Source organism: Petromyzon marinus, chromosome 43, assembly GCF_048934315.1.
Source record: "Petromyzon marinus isolate PM22_M1 ecotype Great Lakes invasive population chromosome 43, UKy_Petmar_22M1.pri1.0, whole genome shotgun sequence".
NCBI classification, from domain to species: Eukaryota; Metazoa; Chordata; class Hyperoartia; order Petromyzontiformes; family Petromyzontidae; genus Petromyzon; species Petromyzon marinus.
The window spans coordinates 16,411,119-16,427,826 of record NC_133709.1 but is presented as its reverse complement, the minus strand read 5'-3'; the positions used below and the strand labels follow the sequence as shown (position 1 = coordinate 16,427,826).

General features: G+C 57.5%; 1 protein-coding gene across 6 annotated transcripts in view; it reads left to right on the top strand.

The window, feature by feature from the left end:
* Positions 1–16,708, top strand: part of LOC116957809 (protein 4.1-like) — a 95,531-nt gene that overhangs the window by 46,480 nt on the left and 32,343 nt on the right. For all 6 annotated transcript variants that reach the window (XM_076073855.1, XM_076073858.1, XM_076073853.1 and 3 more), the window contains exons 3-5: positions 6,412–6,579; positions 15,063–15,167; positions 16,394–16,436. In XM_076073855.1, the coding sequence (XP_075929970.1) occupies positions 6,412–6,579; positions 15,063–15,167; positions 16,394–16,436 (316 nt within the window). The remainder of the gene's footprint in view (positions 1–6,411; positions 6,580–15,062; positions 15,168–16,393; positions 16,437–16,708) is intronic.

The window sequence follows — 16,708 nt, the reverse complement described above, 5'->3', positions numbered from 1 at the left end:
TGGGGCACGTGCTGTTAGCGAGCAGCACCTATGAAGGCCGGCACGGCACACGAGGAGGTGGGTGGCCAGCACCACGCCCGGCCGCCTTTGTCTCCCCAGTGGCGATGTTTACACACCGCACCAGGTACTCATTTGAGGCTGAGTCGACCTAGGGACAGCCCAGGACCGGTTCAGATAATTGTCACTGGTGTTGCGGCCGTGAGCAGGAATCGAACTCGGGCGGCTGGGTACGTAGCGCAGCGTAGCGCTACGAACCGCTACACCACCACTCCCCACACACCACCATCACCACCATCGCCACCATCGCCACCATCACCACCATCGCCACGATCACCGCCATCGCCACTATCGCCACTATCGCCACCATCACCACCATCGCCACTATCGCCACCATCGCCACCATCGCCGCCGTCGCCACCATCGCCACCATAGCCACCATCGCCGCCATCGCCACCATCGCCACCATCACCACCATCACCACCATCGCCACCATCGCCACCATCACCACCATCGCCACCGTCGCCACCATCGCCGTCATCACCACCGTCGCCACCATCGCTCCCCACACCACCATCACTACCATCACCACCATCACCACCATCGCCACCATCGCCACCATCGCCACCATCACCACCATCACCACCATCGCCACCATCACCACCATCACCACCGTCGCCACCATCGCCACCATCGCCGCCATCGCCACCATCGCCGCCATCGCCACCATCACCACCATCACCACCATCGCCACCGTCGCCACCATCGCCACCATCGCCACCATCACCACCATCGCCACCATCGCCACCATCACCACCATCGCCACCATCGCCGCCAACGCCACCATCGCCACCATCGCCACCATCGCCACCATCGCCGCCATCGCCACCATCGCCGGCATCGCCGGCATCGCCACCATCACCACCATCGCCACTATCGCCACCACCGCTCCCCACACCACCATCACTACCATCGCCACCATCACCACCATCGCCGGCATCGCCACCATCGCCGCCATCGCCGCCATCGCCACCACCGCTCCCCACACCACCATCACTACCATCGCCACCATCACCACCATCGCCACCATCACCACCATCACCACCATCGCCACCATCGCCGCCATCGCCGCCATCGCCGCCATCGCCGCCATCGCCGCCATCGCCGCCATCGCCGCCATCGCTCCCCACACCACCATCGCCACCATCGCCACCATCGCCACCATCGCCACCATCGCCGCCACCGCTCCCCACACCGCCATCGCCGCCATCTCCGCCATCTCCGCCATCGCCGCCATCACAGTTCGACTCGCCAGACACACCGGGCGCTCTTCCTCGTGTCAATCCAAACTCGCCAAGACTCTCTTCAAGACACGACCGTCTCCCGACTCGCTTTTACTAAAATAAGATACGGGTGTTTTTTTTTCCCCGTATAACAATAATATGTGAGGCTACAATAACATTATTGTAGTCGCACCGTGTGTTTAGAGGAAGACCGTCTTAACCAGTGACAGTGTTGCTAAGAAGATTTAAAGGTACAATACTCACTCTTGAGTTGTCGTGCGTCTTGCCTTCATCCGCAGTTAGCGGCACTAATATTTTACGCCGTGTGTATTTTTGGGAAATATAACATTTGTCACGTTGTTCTTGGGTATTCACGGTCAACTGTTGGAATGTTTTTTTGTTACTTTGTTTATCTGTTGATTCAGGGGTGCCCCCCCCCCTTGCGACCCACTGGGCCCCCTCTGCGTCGCATAACGCTGCCACGTACCCCCCCCAGCCCCCCATAGTTACAACCCTGGCTGCGGTACACCTCCGTTGCCCCGGCCACCGTTGCCACGGCAACCGTTGCCACGGCTACCGTTGCCACGTGAACTTCACGCGTGCTGAGGGGACCCCGGTCTCCAGCAAGACGCTGACCACGCCGTCCCATTCATCACTCTGTGTTCAGCCACCGTCACTGCCACCACCACACTGCAGATTGCAACAATGGACGAAGATCCCCCTGCGTAGCCTTAAGAGAATGTTGGAGCAAGCGCTGTTAGCGAGCAGCACCTATGAAGGTCGGGGCATGGCACACGAGGCGGTGGGTGGCCAGCACCACGCCCGGCCGCCTTTGTCTCCCCAGTGGCGATGTTTACACACCGCACCAGGTACTCATTTGAGGCTGAGTCGACCTAGGGACAGCCCAGGACCGGTTCAGATAATTGTCACTGGTGTTGCGGCCGTGAGCAGGAATCGAACTCGGGCGGCTGGGTACGTAGCGCAGCGTAGCGCTACGAACCGCTACACCACCACTCCCCACACACCACCATCGCCACCATCGCCACCATCACCACCATCGCCACGATCACCACCATCGCCACCATCGCCACTATCGCCACCATCGCCGCCATCGCCGCCATCGCCACCATCGCCACCACCGCTCCCCACACCGCCATCGCCACCATCGCCGCTATCTCCGCCATCGCCACCACCGCTCCCCACACCGCCATCACCACCATCGCCGGCATCGCCGCCATCGCCGCCATCGCCGCCATCGCCACCACCGCTCCCCACACCACCATCACTACCATCGCCACCATCGCCACCATCGCCACCATCGCCACCATCGCCACCATCGCCACCATCGCCACCATCGCCACCATCGCCACCATCGCCACCACCGCCACCATCGCCACCACCGCTCCCCACACCGCCATCACTACCATCGCCACCATCGCCACCATCGCCACCATCACCGCCATCGCCACCATCGCCACCATCGCCACCACCGCTCCCCACACCACCATCACCACCATCGCCACCATCGCCACCATCGCCACCACCGCTCCCCACACCACCATCACTACCATCGCCACCATCGCCGTCATCGCCACCATCGCCGCCATCTCCGCCATCGCCACCATCGCCACCATCGCCACCATCGCCACCATCGCCACCATCGCCGCCATCGCCGCCATCGCCGCCATCACAGTTCGACTCGCCAGACACACCGGGCGCTCTTCCTCGTGTCAATCCAAACTCGCCAAGACTCTCTTCAAGACACGACCGTCTCCCGACTCGCTTTTACTAAAATAAGATACGGGTGTTTTTTTTTCCCCGTATAACAATAATATGTGAGGCTACAATAACATTATTGTAGTCGCACCGTGTGTTTAGAGGAAGACCGTCTTAACCAGTGACACTGTTGCTAAAAAGATTTAAAGGTACAATACTCACTCTTGAGTTGTCGTGCGTCTTGCTTTCATACGGAGTTAGCGGCACTAATATTTTACGCCGTGTGTATTTTTGGGAAATGTAACATTTGTCACGTTGTTCTTGGGTATTCACGGTCAACTGTTGGAATGTTTTTTTGTTACTTTGTTTATCTGTTGATTCAGGGGTGCCCCCCCCCCCCTTGCGACCCACTGGGCCCCCTCTGCGTCGCATAACGCTGCCACGTACCCCCCCCAGCCCCCCATAGTTACAACCCTGGCCGCGGTACACCTCCGTTGCCCCGGCCACCGTTGCCACGGCAACCGTTGCCACGGCTACCGTTGCCACGTGAACTTCACGCGTGCTGAGGGGACCCCGGTCTCCAGCAAGACGCTGACCACGCCGTCCCATTCATCACTCTGTGTTCAGCCACCGTCACTGCCACCACCACACTGCAGATTGCAACAATGGACGAAGATCCCCCTGCGTAGCCTTAAGAGAATGTTGGAGCAAGCGCTGTTAGCGAGCAGCACCTATGAAGGTCGGGGCATGGCACACGAGGCGGTGGGTGGCCAGCACCACGCCTGACCGCCTTTGTCTCGCCAGTAGTCTCACCTAGTAAACATTTGAGACTGAGTCTACCTAGGTCGACCTAGGTCGACTTAGTCTCAGGATTTACATGACGACGCTCTCGCGGCCACCCCCCCCCCCGCCCCGCCCCCTTCCCCATGAGTCACGCCGCGAGCTGATTGGCCCGAGCGGGGGATCACGTGACGGATGATGCGGCACTCGACCCGCGCACCGCGGAGCCGCTCCGTTCACGCGAATGAGATGCAGAGGGCCGCCGCCCCTCCCCGCCCCCGGGGAAAAGGGGGGCCTGAAGGGGAACGGTTAGACCCCACCCTCCCCCGTGGCAAGATGTTAACTACTTTGCCTCTAGGGTTCGATCCCGACCCTGGCTCCTGCTCTATATTTTGAGTTTGTCTCTCTCTCCCCGTGGTCGCGTGGATTTTTCTCCGGGTCCTCCGGTTTTTCCCTCCCCATTTAGAGTCGACGTGACGCGTTCAGAGTATTTGGTTGCTGCTCTCAATTTCCACGCGACGATGATGAGCCACTTCACCGAGCTATCATTTGTCATGGCCAAGGTCGCTTCTGAAATTGAGCTTCGCAGCTCAGTGGGGCCTTAGCCGGTCGGATAAATAGTGGTCGTAGTTTAGGGGCACCGGCTGCGTGCGATGGATCGTTTGGGACGATTCCCGGCCGTGGCTGACGATGCGTGGCGAGCGATATCGGAACCGGTCCTGGGGCACCTCCCTCCTTCACCGAGCCGCGCTCGCCAGCGCGTGGTGAAGCATGACCGATTCGGAGACCCGCGGTCATGCATTGGTTGGTGGAGCATGGCTGGAACATATTTTCGTTGTTTCCGTTATGATAGTCACTTTATGTGATGACAAAGCAACTCGCGTGCGCCGCTGACGGGGGAGGGGGGTGGCGGTGGAGCCGGTAGGGTTACCCCTGACGAGGGGGGGGGTTGTGCCGGTTGTGTTACCCCTGTGTGGCATCCCGCGGTTGTGTGAGTTCAACCCCCCCCCCCCCCCGAAAAGCTGAATGAAGTTGAAAAGAACTCCCAAGAAACGCCGCCTTGTTGTGAAAGACCCAAGGCAGAAGATCCCCTGGGGTTCGATCTTCCACGAAGCTGCTCCCGGCCCACCATGAACTGTGTCCACTGCACAAACCACGATACCTGATGATGATGTTGATGATGCACAAAATGGAAAATTTCGATTTAAAGCTTCCGTGACCGCAGGGATTCATCTTCTTGGTTCTTTCGGTAAAGTCACCACGTAGAATGGAAATAAAATTATAAAAATAAAACGTTTTTTATTTTATTATGTTTTATTTTTATTATTTTATTTCCATTCGACGTGGCTTTACCGAAAGAACCAAGAAGAAAAATGGAAAATGTGAAACTCTCCTTCGACTGTGTACGAAGGAGAGAGACATCGCAGTGACGACGATGACAACGATGACGACGATGATGATGACACGCGACTCCGCTTGCTCGTTGACGCGGTTGTCTGCTGGCTCGACCACCTCAGTGTGAGACCGTCGCCGCTGTTGCTCAGCGTCTCCATCAGCAGCCGCACGACAAAAGCTCCGCCGCACGCCTTCAGGTTGTACCGCTTCCTGAAGAAGCTCCCATCACGTAGAGCGAAACGTCGGACACATCGTGCCGCGCGGGACAGTGTTTAAACGTCAGCGCTGGGTAGACAGGAGGTGGCATGCCGTGGTGCTGGCCACCCACCCCCTTGGTGTGCCGTGCCGGCCTTCGTAGGTGCTCGCCAACAGCACTTGCCCCAACAGTCTGTTAAGGCTACACGGGGGATCAACATCATCATTGGGGAGACAAAGGCGGCCGGCATGGTGCTAGCTACCCACCCCCTCATTTGTCATGCCCTCGTTAGCAGCACTTGCCTCAGCAGTTTGTGTGACTACGCAGGCGGTCTTTGTCTCTGCTACTGCGGCCGCCTGGAACGTTCTTCCTTCCGATATTAGGAAGCCACTGAGAGTTGTGACAAACTAATTTTGTTTAGAACTGCGGTTAGTTTGTGTCCTTCGCCCCCCCCCCCCCCCCCCCCCCGGAACCTCCGATTAGCGCGGTTCGGCTCCGTAGGGTGCGTGGCTTCTCTCACTCCAGCGCTGTCCTCCAGACAGTCTCGTCCCTTCACCTGATGAAGGCCGCTTGTGTTGTGGCCGAAACGTCGTGATTTTTTGTTATTTTATTTTCACCTACGTGACTTTACCCAATAGAACCAAAGAGTATGACACCCATTGGCCCCCAAACGGCCTTCCGGAAGAGAATACCGTTCAGCAGCATTGACTACTAACTATTGACTATTTTTTATTTTACCAGATAAGGCCCACTGAGCTACACAGCTCTTTTGTCCGAAGCGACCTGGCCACAAATGATAGTTCAACGAAGTGGCTCATCGTGTGGAAATTTATCGCAGCCAAACGCCCTCAACGCACGTTTTTAATAACTCCATCAGGGTCCAGATCGAACCCACGACATCCTGCGTACGAGGCGAGGTCGTCAACATCTCTCCACCGTGGCACCCCGATTCGGTCCAAGCCAAACCCTTGACCGGTTTCAGCAAACACCATCTCATCGGCAGTGTGTGTGGTGTTTTGTTCCGCGTGCGGACTCTGTGGGCAGGCGCCGGCGAAGGGCAACGCGAGCGAGTCGACCCCCGCGGGCGCGGCAGCGGCCCAGGCCCAGGCCCAGGCCCAGGCCCGGGCGAGCAAGAAGGGCAAGGGTGCCGCGTCGGCGATGGCGTGCAAAGTGGCGCTGCTGGATGGCGCGCAGTACGAGTGCGAGGTGGAGGTGAGGCCCCGCGTCCCCAGCACCCCCCCACATCGCCACTTATATCTCTCTCTCCATCCCACTTCTCTCTCAGTCCCCACGTCTCTCTCCATCCCACTTCTTTCTCTGTCCCACGTCTCTCTCCGTCCTACGTCTCTCTCTGTCCCACATCTCTCTCCATCCCACTTCTCTCTCTGTCCCACGTCTCTGTCCCACGTCTCTCTCCGTCCCACGTCTCTCTCCGTCCCACGTCTCTCTCCGTCCCACGTCTCTCTCTGTCCCACGTCTCTCTCTGTCCCACGTCTCTCTCTGTCCCACGTCTCTCGCCATCCCACGTCTCTCTCCATCCCACGTCTCTCTCCATCCCACGGCTCTCTCCGTCCCACGTCTCTCTCCGTCCCACGTCTCTCTCTGTCCCACGTCTCTCTCCATCCCACGTCTCTCTCCATCCCACGTCTCTCTCCATCCCACGGCTCTCTCCGTCTCACGTCTCTCTCCGTCCCACGTCTCTCTCCATCCCACGTCTCTCTCCGTCCCACGTCTCTCTCCATCCCACGTCTCTCTCCATCCCACGTCTCTCTCCATCCCACGGCTCTCTCCGTCCCACGTCTCTCTCCGTCCCACGTCTCTCTCCATCCCACGTCTCTCTCCATCCCACGTCTCTCTCCATCCCACGTCTCTCTCCATCCCACGTCTCTCTCCGTCCCCACGTCTCTCTCCGTCCCACGTCTCTCTCCGTCCCCATGTCTCTCTCCATCCCACGTCTCTCTCCATCCCACGTCTCTCTCCATCCCACGGCTCTCTCCGTCCCACGTCTCTCTCCATCCCACGTCTCTATCCATCCCACGGCTCTCTCCGTCCCACGTCTCTCTCTGTCCCACGTCTCTCTCCATCCCACGTCTCTCTCCATCCCACGGCTCTCTCTGTCCCACGTCTCTCTCCATCCCACGTCTCTATCCATCCCACGTCTCTCTCCATCCCACGTCTCTCTCTGTCCCACGTCTCTCTCCGTCCCACGTCTCTCTCCGTCCCCATGTCTCTCTCCATCCCACGTCTCTCTCCATCCCACGTCTCTCTCCATCCCACGTCTCTCTCCATCCCCACGTCTCTCTCCATCCCACGACTCTCTCTGTCCCACGTCTCTCTCCGTCCCGCGTCTCTCTGCGTCCCACGTCTCTCTCCATCCCCACGTCTCTCTCCATCCCACGACTCTCTCCGTCCCACGTCTCTCTCCATCCCACGTCTCTCTCCATCCCACGTCTCTCTCCATCCCACGGCTCTCTCAATCCCACGTCTCTCTCCGTCCGATGTCTCTCTCTGTCCCACGTCTCTCTCCGTCCCACGTCTCTCTCTGTCCCACGTCTCTCTCCATACCCACGTCTCTCCATACCCACGTCTCACTCCATCCCACGTCTCACTCCATCCCACGTCTCTCTCCATACCCACGTCTCTCCATACCCACGTCTCACTCCATCCCACATCTCACTCCATCCCACGGCTCTCTCCATCCCACGTCTCTCTCAGTCCCACGTCTCTCTCTGTCCCACGTCTCTCTCCGTCCCACGTCTCTCTCCGTCCCACGTCTCTCTCAGTCCCACGTCTCTCTCCGTCCCACGTCTCTCTCAGTCCCACGTCTCTCTCAGTCCCACGTCTCTCTCCGTCCCACGTCTCTCTCAGTCCCACGTCTCTCTCCATCCCACGTCTCTCTCCGTCCCACGTCTCTCTCCATCCCACGTCTCTCTCCATCCCATGTCTCTCTCCGTCCCATGTCTCTCTCTGTCCCACGTCTCTCTCTGTCCCACGTCTCTCTCCATCCCACGTCTCTCTCCGTCCCCACGTCTCTCTCCGTCCCACGTCTCTCTCCATCCCACGTCTCTCTCCATCCCACGTCTCTATCCGTCCCACGTCTCTCTCCGTCCCACGTCTCTCTCTGTCCCACGTCTCTCTCCGTCCCACGTCTCTCTCCGTCCCCATGTCTCTCTCCATCCCACGTCTCTCTCCATCCCACGTCTCACTCCATCCCACGTCTCTCTCCATCCCACGTCTCTCTCCATCCCACGTCTCTCTCCATCCCACGTCTCTATCCGTCCCACGTCTCTCTCCGTCCCATGTCTCTCTCTGTCCCACGTCTCTCTCCGTCCCACGTCTCTCTCCGTCCCCATGTCTCTCTCCATCCCACGTCTCTCTCCATCCCACGTCTCTCTCCATCCCACGGCTCTCTCCGTCCCACGTCTCTCTCCATCCCACGTCTCTATCCATCCCACGGCTCTCTCCGTCCCACGTCTCTATCCATCCCACGGCTCTCTCCGTCCCACGTCTCTCTCCATCCCACGTCTCTCTCCATCCCACGTCTCTCTCTGTCCCACGTCTCTCTCTGTCTCCACGTCTCTCTTTGTCCCCACGTCTCTCTCCATCCCACGTCTCTCTCCATCCCACGTCTCTATCCGTCCAACGTCTCTCTCCGTCCCACGTCTCTCTCTGTCCCACGTCTCTCTCCGTCCCACGTCTCTCTCCGTCCCCATGTCTCTCTCCATCCCACGTCTCTCTCCATCCCACGTCTCTCTCCATCCCACGGCTCTCTCCGTCCCACGTCTCTCTCCGTCCCACGTCTCTCTCCATCCCACGTCTCTCTCCATCCCACGTCTCTCTCCATCCCACGTCTCTCTCCATCCCACGTCTCTCTCCATCCCACGTCTCTCTCCGTCCCACGTCTCTCTCCGTCCCACGTCTCTCTCCATCCCACGTCTCTCTCCGTCCCCACGTCTCTCTCCGTCCCACGTCTCTCTCCATCCCACGTCTCTCTCCGTCCCACGTCTCTCTCCATCCCACGTCTCTCTCCATCCCACGTCTCTCTCCATCCCACGTCTCTCTCCATCCCACGTCTCTCTCCGTCCCACGTCTCTCTCCATCCCACGTCTCTCTCCATCCCACGTCTCTCTCCATCCCACGTCTCTCTCCATACCCACGTCTCTCTCCATACCCACGTCTCACTCCATCCCACGTCTCTCTCCGTCCCACGTCTCTCTCCGTCCCACGTCTCTCTCCGTCCCACGTCTCTCTCCGTCCCACGTCTCTCTCCATCCTACGTCTCTCTCCGTCCCACGTCTCTCTCCATCCCACGTCTCTCTCCATCCCACGTGTCCGTCCCACGTCTCTCTCCATCCCACGTCTCTCTCCATCCCACGTGTCCGTCCCACGTCTCTCTCCATCCCACGTCTCTCTCCATCCCACGTCTCTCTCCATCCCACGTCTCTCTCCATCCCACGTCTCTCTCCATCCCACGTCTCTCTCCATCCCACGTCTCTCTCCGTCCCATGTCTCTCTCCGTCCCACGTCTCTCTCCGTCCCACGTCTCTCTCCGTCCCACGTCTCTCTCCATCCTACGTCTCTCTCCGTCCCACGTCTCTCTCCATCCCACGTCTCTCTCCATCCCACGTGTCCGTCCCACGTCTCTCTCCGTCCCACGTCTCTCTCCATCCCACGTGTCCGTCCCACGTCTCTCTCCATCCCACGTCTCTCTCCATCGCACATCTGTGAGGGATCGTTTTCTGCCTCCCTGTGTGGAATCCTTTCCCGTCTCTGTGAGGAATTGTCGCGAGAGCCTACTCCCTGTTAAATTGGATGATGTCATTGAATGGTTGCCACCAAGTTACGTCCCGCGCAAGCCTTTAATCGCGTCCCGGGCTCAGGAGGCGAACGCTCGGTGGGTTAACCGCTTGCCAGTGGAAAGGAAGAAAGAGATCATGTGGTTTGTGATTGAACAAAAAATCCTCCACTCGATCACGCTCGGCAGCGGCATCTGGCACGGCCCAATTAGCGCGGCTAGGCCGGGCCTCGGGGGAGGTCTTGCCCACCTGCTGCCCATCATGCCCCCATGTCGGCGGGTGGGGGGGGGGTTGGGGGGGGGTTGGGGGGAGGGGGGGTGTGAGTGGGCGTGCCGCGGTGCGCGCACCGCCTGCTAACGAGCGCCGGCACGAATCGTTCCCCTTGCTTGCACCGCCGCCGCGGTGTGTGCATGTGTGTGTGTATGTGTGTGTGTGTATGTGTGTATGTATGTGTGTGTATGTGTGTGTGTATGTGTGTACGTGTGTGTATGACCGGATCCAGTTGAACAGCAGAGGTCTCACTCCGAATCAGTCGAGCTACCTGGTCTGTCGCTCCGCACTAAGCTTCAGGTCTACTCGGCCACGGTCATTCCCTCCCTTCTCTACGCTTGCGAAACGTGGACCCCCCTAATGGAACATCTTCGCTGGTTGGAAACATTTAGGCTGGCCTGCCTAGGATCCATCCTGGGTTTAACCAGACTGGATTGTGTGAGGAGCTCACAAACCCTTGAAAGATCTGGGCAGGGTCCCATTGGTGAGCTCCTCCGGCAGGCAAGGCTGCGTTGGCTGGGTCATGTAGCCTGCATCCCCAGCCACTGCATGCCGAAACAGCTTTTGTTCAGCCAGATAGAGGGGGTTAAAAGGGCGCGACACGGGCGAGAGAAGAGATGGAGTGATGTGGTACAGGAGGACGTGGAGCTGAGTGGACTTGTCGATGACTGGTACCAGCGGTGTCAAGATCGGCCTCTGTGGAGGAGGCTCGTGAAGGATGCTACTGGGCAGTTGGAGGTAGTCGCCCTCCAACAACAACGGAGGGCGGAGGAGCGACGCTCAGAACAACGAGCGGAGCGCCGGGTGGCTAAAGCACAGCAGGTTGACACAGTAGGGGGCACAGGTGGTGCATCAGCCAGTCATCTCAGTCAGTCGACCCGTGGCACCTGGGTCTGCCCCGTGACCTCCTGCCAGCGGGCGTTCGACACTCCACGTGGCCTCAAGGTGCACATGTCCTGGCACAAGCGTCGTGGTGACGTCACCGCCACTTAGTGGCGAATGGCGGTTGTTGTTGTGTATATGTGTGTGTGTGTACGTGTGTGTATGTGTGTGTGTGTACGTGTGTACGTGTGTGTGTATGTGTGTATGTGTGTATGTATGTGTGTGTATGTGTGTGTGTATGTGTGTGGTGGAGAGCGGGAGTGTAGCGGTTGGCGCACTGCGCTCCGAACCTGGCGACCAGGGTTCGATTGCCACTCACAGCCAACACCCGTGACGATTATTCGATCTCATTTACAGTGCCAGTTAATCGTCACTGGTGTTGGTTGTGAACGGGACTCATGTGGCACAACAACAACAACCGCCATTCACAACTAAGTGGCGGTGATGTCACCACGGTGCTTGTGCCAGGCTAAGTGCACTTTTAAGGCCACGTGAAGTGTCGAACCCCCGCTGGCAGGAGGTCACGGGACAGACCCAGATGCTATAGGTTGACTGACTGGAGATGACTGGCCGATGGCATTGAAGCCAGAGGACATCCCTGTCACACCCCAAGGTGAACATTGAATGGCTCCGACTCCTGGCCACGTAGTTTTACCCGGGCCTGCCCACCATCATGAAGGTCCTTAATGATTGTGAGCAGAGAGACAAGGACTTAGAAAACATGAAGAATAGACCAGAGCCCAGGTCTATTGATGGTATCATATTTATTGACCAGGTCAATAAAGCAGAGATGTAGGTCCTGTTGGAATTTCCTATGGCATCTGTGCAGGACCACCCTGGCCTGAAATCACGTTTGGGCTCCGTAAGCCTCTCCTCAGCATGCTAGGACTTTTCCCGACACACTGAGGAGGGAGATGTCCCTGTAGTTGTTACAGTCTGTTAGGTCCCCCTTCTTAAAGAAGGGGACCACTAGGGCATTCTTCTAATCCTTTGGAACCCGTCCAGTGGTCCAGACCACTGCATCTGTGTCAGGTCATAGAAGGTATCTGACTGATGGGCCTTGCCTGCATCCCTCCACTGATGTTCATCTTCAGTGGGGGCATAAGTAACAACCACACCACCACCACGACTCCTCGCCTCTGGTTGATGGGAAGATTATCCCCAAGTAGCCTGGGGCCGACAGCTTCCCACACCTCACCGCCACTTTCCCACGCCCCCTTCATTTTGTTCAGAAAAATAGCCACTCCCTGTTGTTTGGCAGTCTCCTTCCCCGACTGTCCACCCCTCATGGTGAATACCGCAGAGATCCAGGCGGTACCGGTCCAGCTCCCGTCAGAGGAGTGGCAGCCTCTCCACCTCTGTGAGCATGTGAACATTCCACGTGGCCACTCGCAGTGGCTTTTTGCTGTTTTCTGGAGGAACCCCCGATTATAAGGATTCAGTGTCCTGGCTCCGCCAAATGGGATTTTGCCAGGAGACATCATAGACGCCGGTCTCCCCGTGCCCTCCGGCACAAGCGTCGTGTATTTTGCACGTAGTTCAGTGGTAGTTGAATTGATTTTGGAGGGGTTACCAGCCCCTCGCACCCATCCAGAGCCTCCATTTGGCCACTGTGGTGGCCTACAAGCGCCATAGCCGATTTTGGAATTTGCCTTCCCTCCATGGCATTGTTGCCATCCATCACAGCGTTATCGTCCGGCACCACCAAGGGGGTTAGGGGGTTGTTTTTTTGCCGGACAATCATCTGTTTTACAGCGCCAATTAATCGTCACTGGTGTTGGTTGTCAGCGGAAATCGAACATCAGGTCCGCGGGTTTGCAGCGCATCACAGCGCTAACCTCTACACTGCCGCTTCCCACGCACGCGCGCGCGGACATGCATGCACGCACGCATGCACGCACACTGCCGCTCGCACGCGCTGGCCTAGTGCGTTGTGATGGAACGCGAGCTAGTCTGATACGCAGCGCTGCCGCCACCGTCGTTCGTGCCGGCTGCGTCTCTCGCCGGCGGTGATGAGCAGGCGCTACCGACAATCGTCGGCCTCGCGTTTATAACTGGCGCTGTAGATCGAGGGAGGACGTGCGTCGCGTGAACGGGAGGGGCTCGCGACCTCGCCGTCTTTACTTGCAGACACCGCAGCGGCTAGGAGATGTTGACTCCCTCGCCTGGTGTACAGGAGGTCGTGGGGTTCGATTCCGACCCTGACGCCTGCTGCTGCTGTATATTTGGAGCTTGCGTGTCTCTCTCTCATCGTCATCACGGTGGCTAGGAGATGTTAACTACCTCGCCTGGTCTGCAAGAGGTCGTGGGTTCGATCACGACCCTGACGCCTGCTGCTGTATATTTGGAGTTTGCGTGTCTCTCTCTCATCATCATCACGGTGGCTATGAGATGTTAACTACCTCGCCTGGTGTACAGGAGGTCGTGGGTTCGATACCAACCCTGACGCCTGCTGCTGTATATTTGGAGCGTGCGTGTCTCTCTCTCTCCCCGTGGTCGCTTGGATTTTTCTCCGGGTCCTCTGGTTTTCCCCCTCCCCATCTAGAATCAACGTGACGCGTTGGGAATACTTGGCTGTTGCTATGAATTTCCACGTAACGATAAGCCACTTCGTTGAGCTATCATTTGTGATGGCCACGTCGCTTGTGGGAAAAGAGCAACACAGCCTTACCTGGTCAAATAAAAATGTAGTTTTATTTTTACTCGATGTTCATTTGCTGTCGGCCCGTACGTTGCCGACTGGCGCTGGGAGACGTTTGTGGACTCGTTTTGAGCCGTGTCAGCCCGACGTCCTTAACGATCTAAATTGAAAACTCGTTTTTTTTTCGTAACTACTTTTCGTGTTTAGTTTGTTGTCCTTCCCCCTGCACGTCCGATTCGGCACGGTTGGCTACGTACGACGCAAAAGAAGTTCAACATGCACATACATACATCCGCTTCCACAATAACTGGTGCCACTTTGACCAAACCCTGACACGTCTCCTCGGGCCATTGAGCTGCATCCTTCCCAGAATGAAAGCAGTCATTCAAAACATTCCTCTTTTTCTTCTTCCGTATCCAGTGTCAGGCACGTGGTGATGGTGTGGTGGTGGTGATTTGGTGATGTGGTGGTGGGGGTGATGATGTGGTGGTGGTGATGTTGCCTGGACCGTAGCCAGTCTACGGGTCTCTGTGTGAGTCTGGATCTCTGTGTGAGTCAATGGGTCTTTGTGTTAGTCTATGGGTATTTGTGTGAGTCTGTGTCTCTGTGTGAGTCAATGTGTCTTTGTGTTAGTCTATGGGTATTTGTGTGAGTCTATGGGTCTCTGTGTCAGTCTATGGGTATTTGTGTTAGTCTATGGGTATTTGTGTCAGTCTGGGTCTCTGTGTGAGTCAATGGGTCTTTGTGTTAGTCTATGGGTATTTGTGTGAGTCTGTGTCTCTGTGTGAGTCTTTGGGTCTCTGTGTGAGTCTATGGGTCTCTGTGTGAGTCTATGGGTCAGTCGCAGTGTGTGAATTTAAGAACAAATGGGATGAGACTGTCATGGAAATGTTGGAGGTCACTGCGAGTCTCCAGTGCAGCAGCTGTGGGGTCTGGCAGAGGGTGGAACACAACGTCGTGAAGGTGGTGGTCGAGGTGGTTATGTTGGAAAGTTGGATTGCTTAACGGCTCCGGACATGATGACGTTTCGATCTTGAATGCACGTGATCATGATCGTGCGCGCTGCCCCCTTGCCGGGCCCTTGCATCTGGCTGTGGCGTGAGCAGAAGCACTCCAAGGGGCAGGTGCTCTTCGACAAAGTGTGCGACCACCTCAACCTCCTGGAGAAGGACTACTTCGGCCTGGCCTTCCAGGATGCCCAAGACCACAAGGTGAGGGCATCGCCGGCCGTCTCGATTCACGGCCTCCCTTCGTTACCGCCGCCACGGGGAAGGAGGAGTACGTACGTGTGTACGTTGAACTTCTTCCGTACCACCACCGTACTTGGCCAACCGCGCTAATCGTAGATGCGGGCGAAGGTCAACAAACTAAACACCAAAAGCAGCTGTAAAGAAATGTGTTTGACAATCTCGATGATGATTTAAAAGTGCATCGGAAGGAACAGCGTCCCAGACGGCCGCAGAGGCGCACCTGAAAGCGCCACGCGCCGCGGTTGACCGTCTTAGTTCGATGGCTCAGCCAAAAGCCGCTTCTGCTGCTGCGAGGATGGCCGGAGTTTGCGTGACGTTGGTTTATGCTCCTTGACGAGATCGGCAAGGTACCGTGGTTCATTTGTGTTCAGCGCTTTGTGTGTAACGAGTGCGGCCTTGTAACGCATTCGTCCGACAAACCGGATGCCAGTGCTGCTCGGCGGGCACCGGACGGACAGTAGGAGGAGGCCACGCGGTGGGTCAGAGGTCAGAGTGCCGGGCCGGCACGGCTGACAAGCCTGGGTTCGAACCCGGGTGTTAGCCACCCGAAGCGCTGCTCGATGATTATATCCTGACTCTGGGCTGTGGCTCAACTTCCGTAAACCATGTTGGCTTCGCACCAAACATTGTCATTGTTACCGAGGCCCAAGTGAAGCAGCAGTAGTTGTTGTTCGTGCATAACGGTAGTACCCGCAGAAAACCCACGCGTGTGGGCGGGGAGGTAACTAGAATTTTAAACAAAACTCGCCAATGTTATTTACCAGGTAAAGCCCTCTGAAGTTACCCGGCCACACATGATAGCCCAACGAAGTGGCTTATCGCGTGGAAATGTATTGCGGCCAAATAATCTAGAAACGCGTGGTTGGTTGTAAATGTGAAGGAAACAAACCGGAGGAACTGCAGAAAAATCCACGTGACCACGGGGAGAACATGCAAACTCAAACGTATAACAGGCGTCAGGGTTGGGATCCTATCCACGACCTCCTGTACACCAGGCGAAGGAGACACAACATCTCCCAGCCACCGCGGCGAGATGGAGTTTGCTCAGCCCACAATCCCTCTTGGGTCGATAAAATGAGCATCGCTTTGTGGGTAAGTGCCGCTGTGCGTGGTGTTTCCGCAATGCGATTTTTGCCCTGTCTCCCCACGGGTTGGATCTTCATCTCTTGTCCTTTGTTACTTTGCAGAATTGGTTGGATCCTGCCAAGGATATTAAAAAGCAAGTCGGAAGTAAGTTTCGCTTTGCCACATTCTCACTCTTGGGCGGCTGGTGGGGGGCTGGTGGGACGTGGGGGGCCGGTAGGGTGGGGCATGGGGGGTGACCGATGGGGCGTGGGGGGGGGGGCGGTGGGGCGTGGGGGGCGGTGGAGCGATGGTGACCGTGGTGGCAGAGTGATCGGAAGGTCGCGTGAGTCCACACCCTGCTATTGAGTTGGCTCAACCCCATAATCCCTCTGGGGTCGATAACATTCAGCATCACTTTGTGGGTAAATCAACAGCGA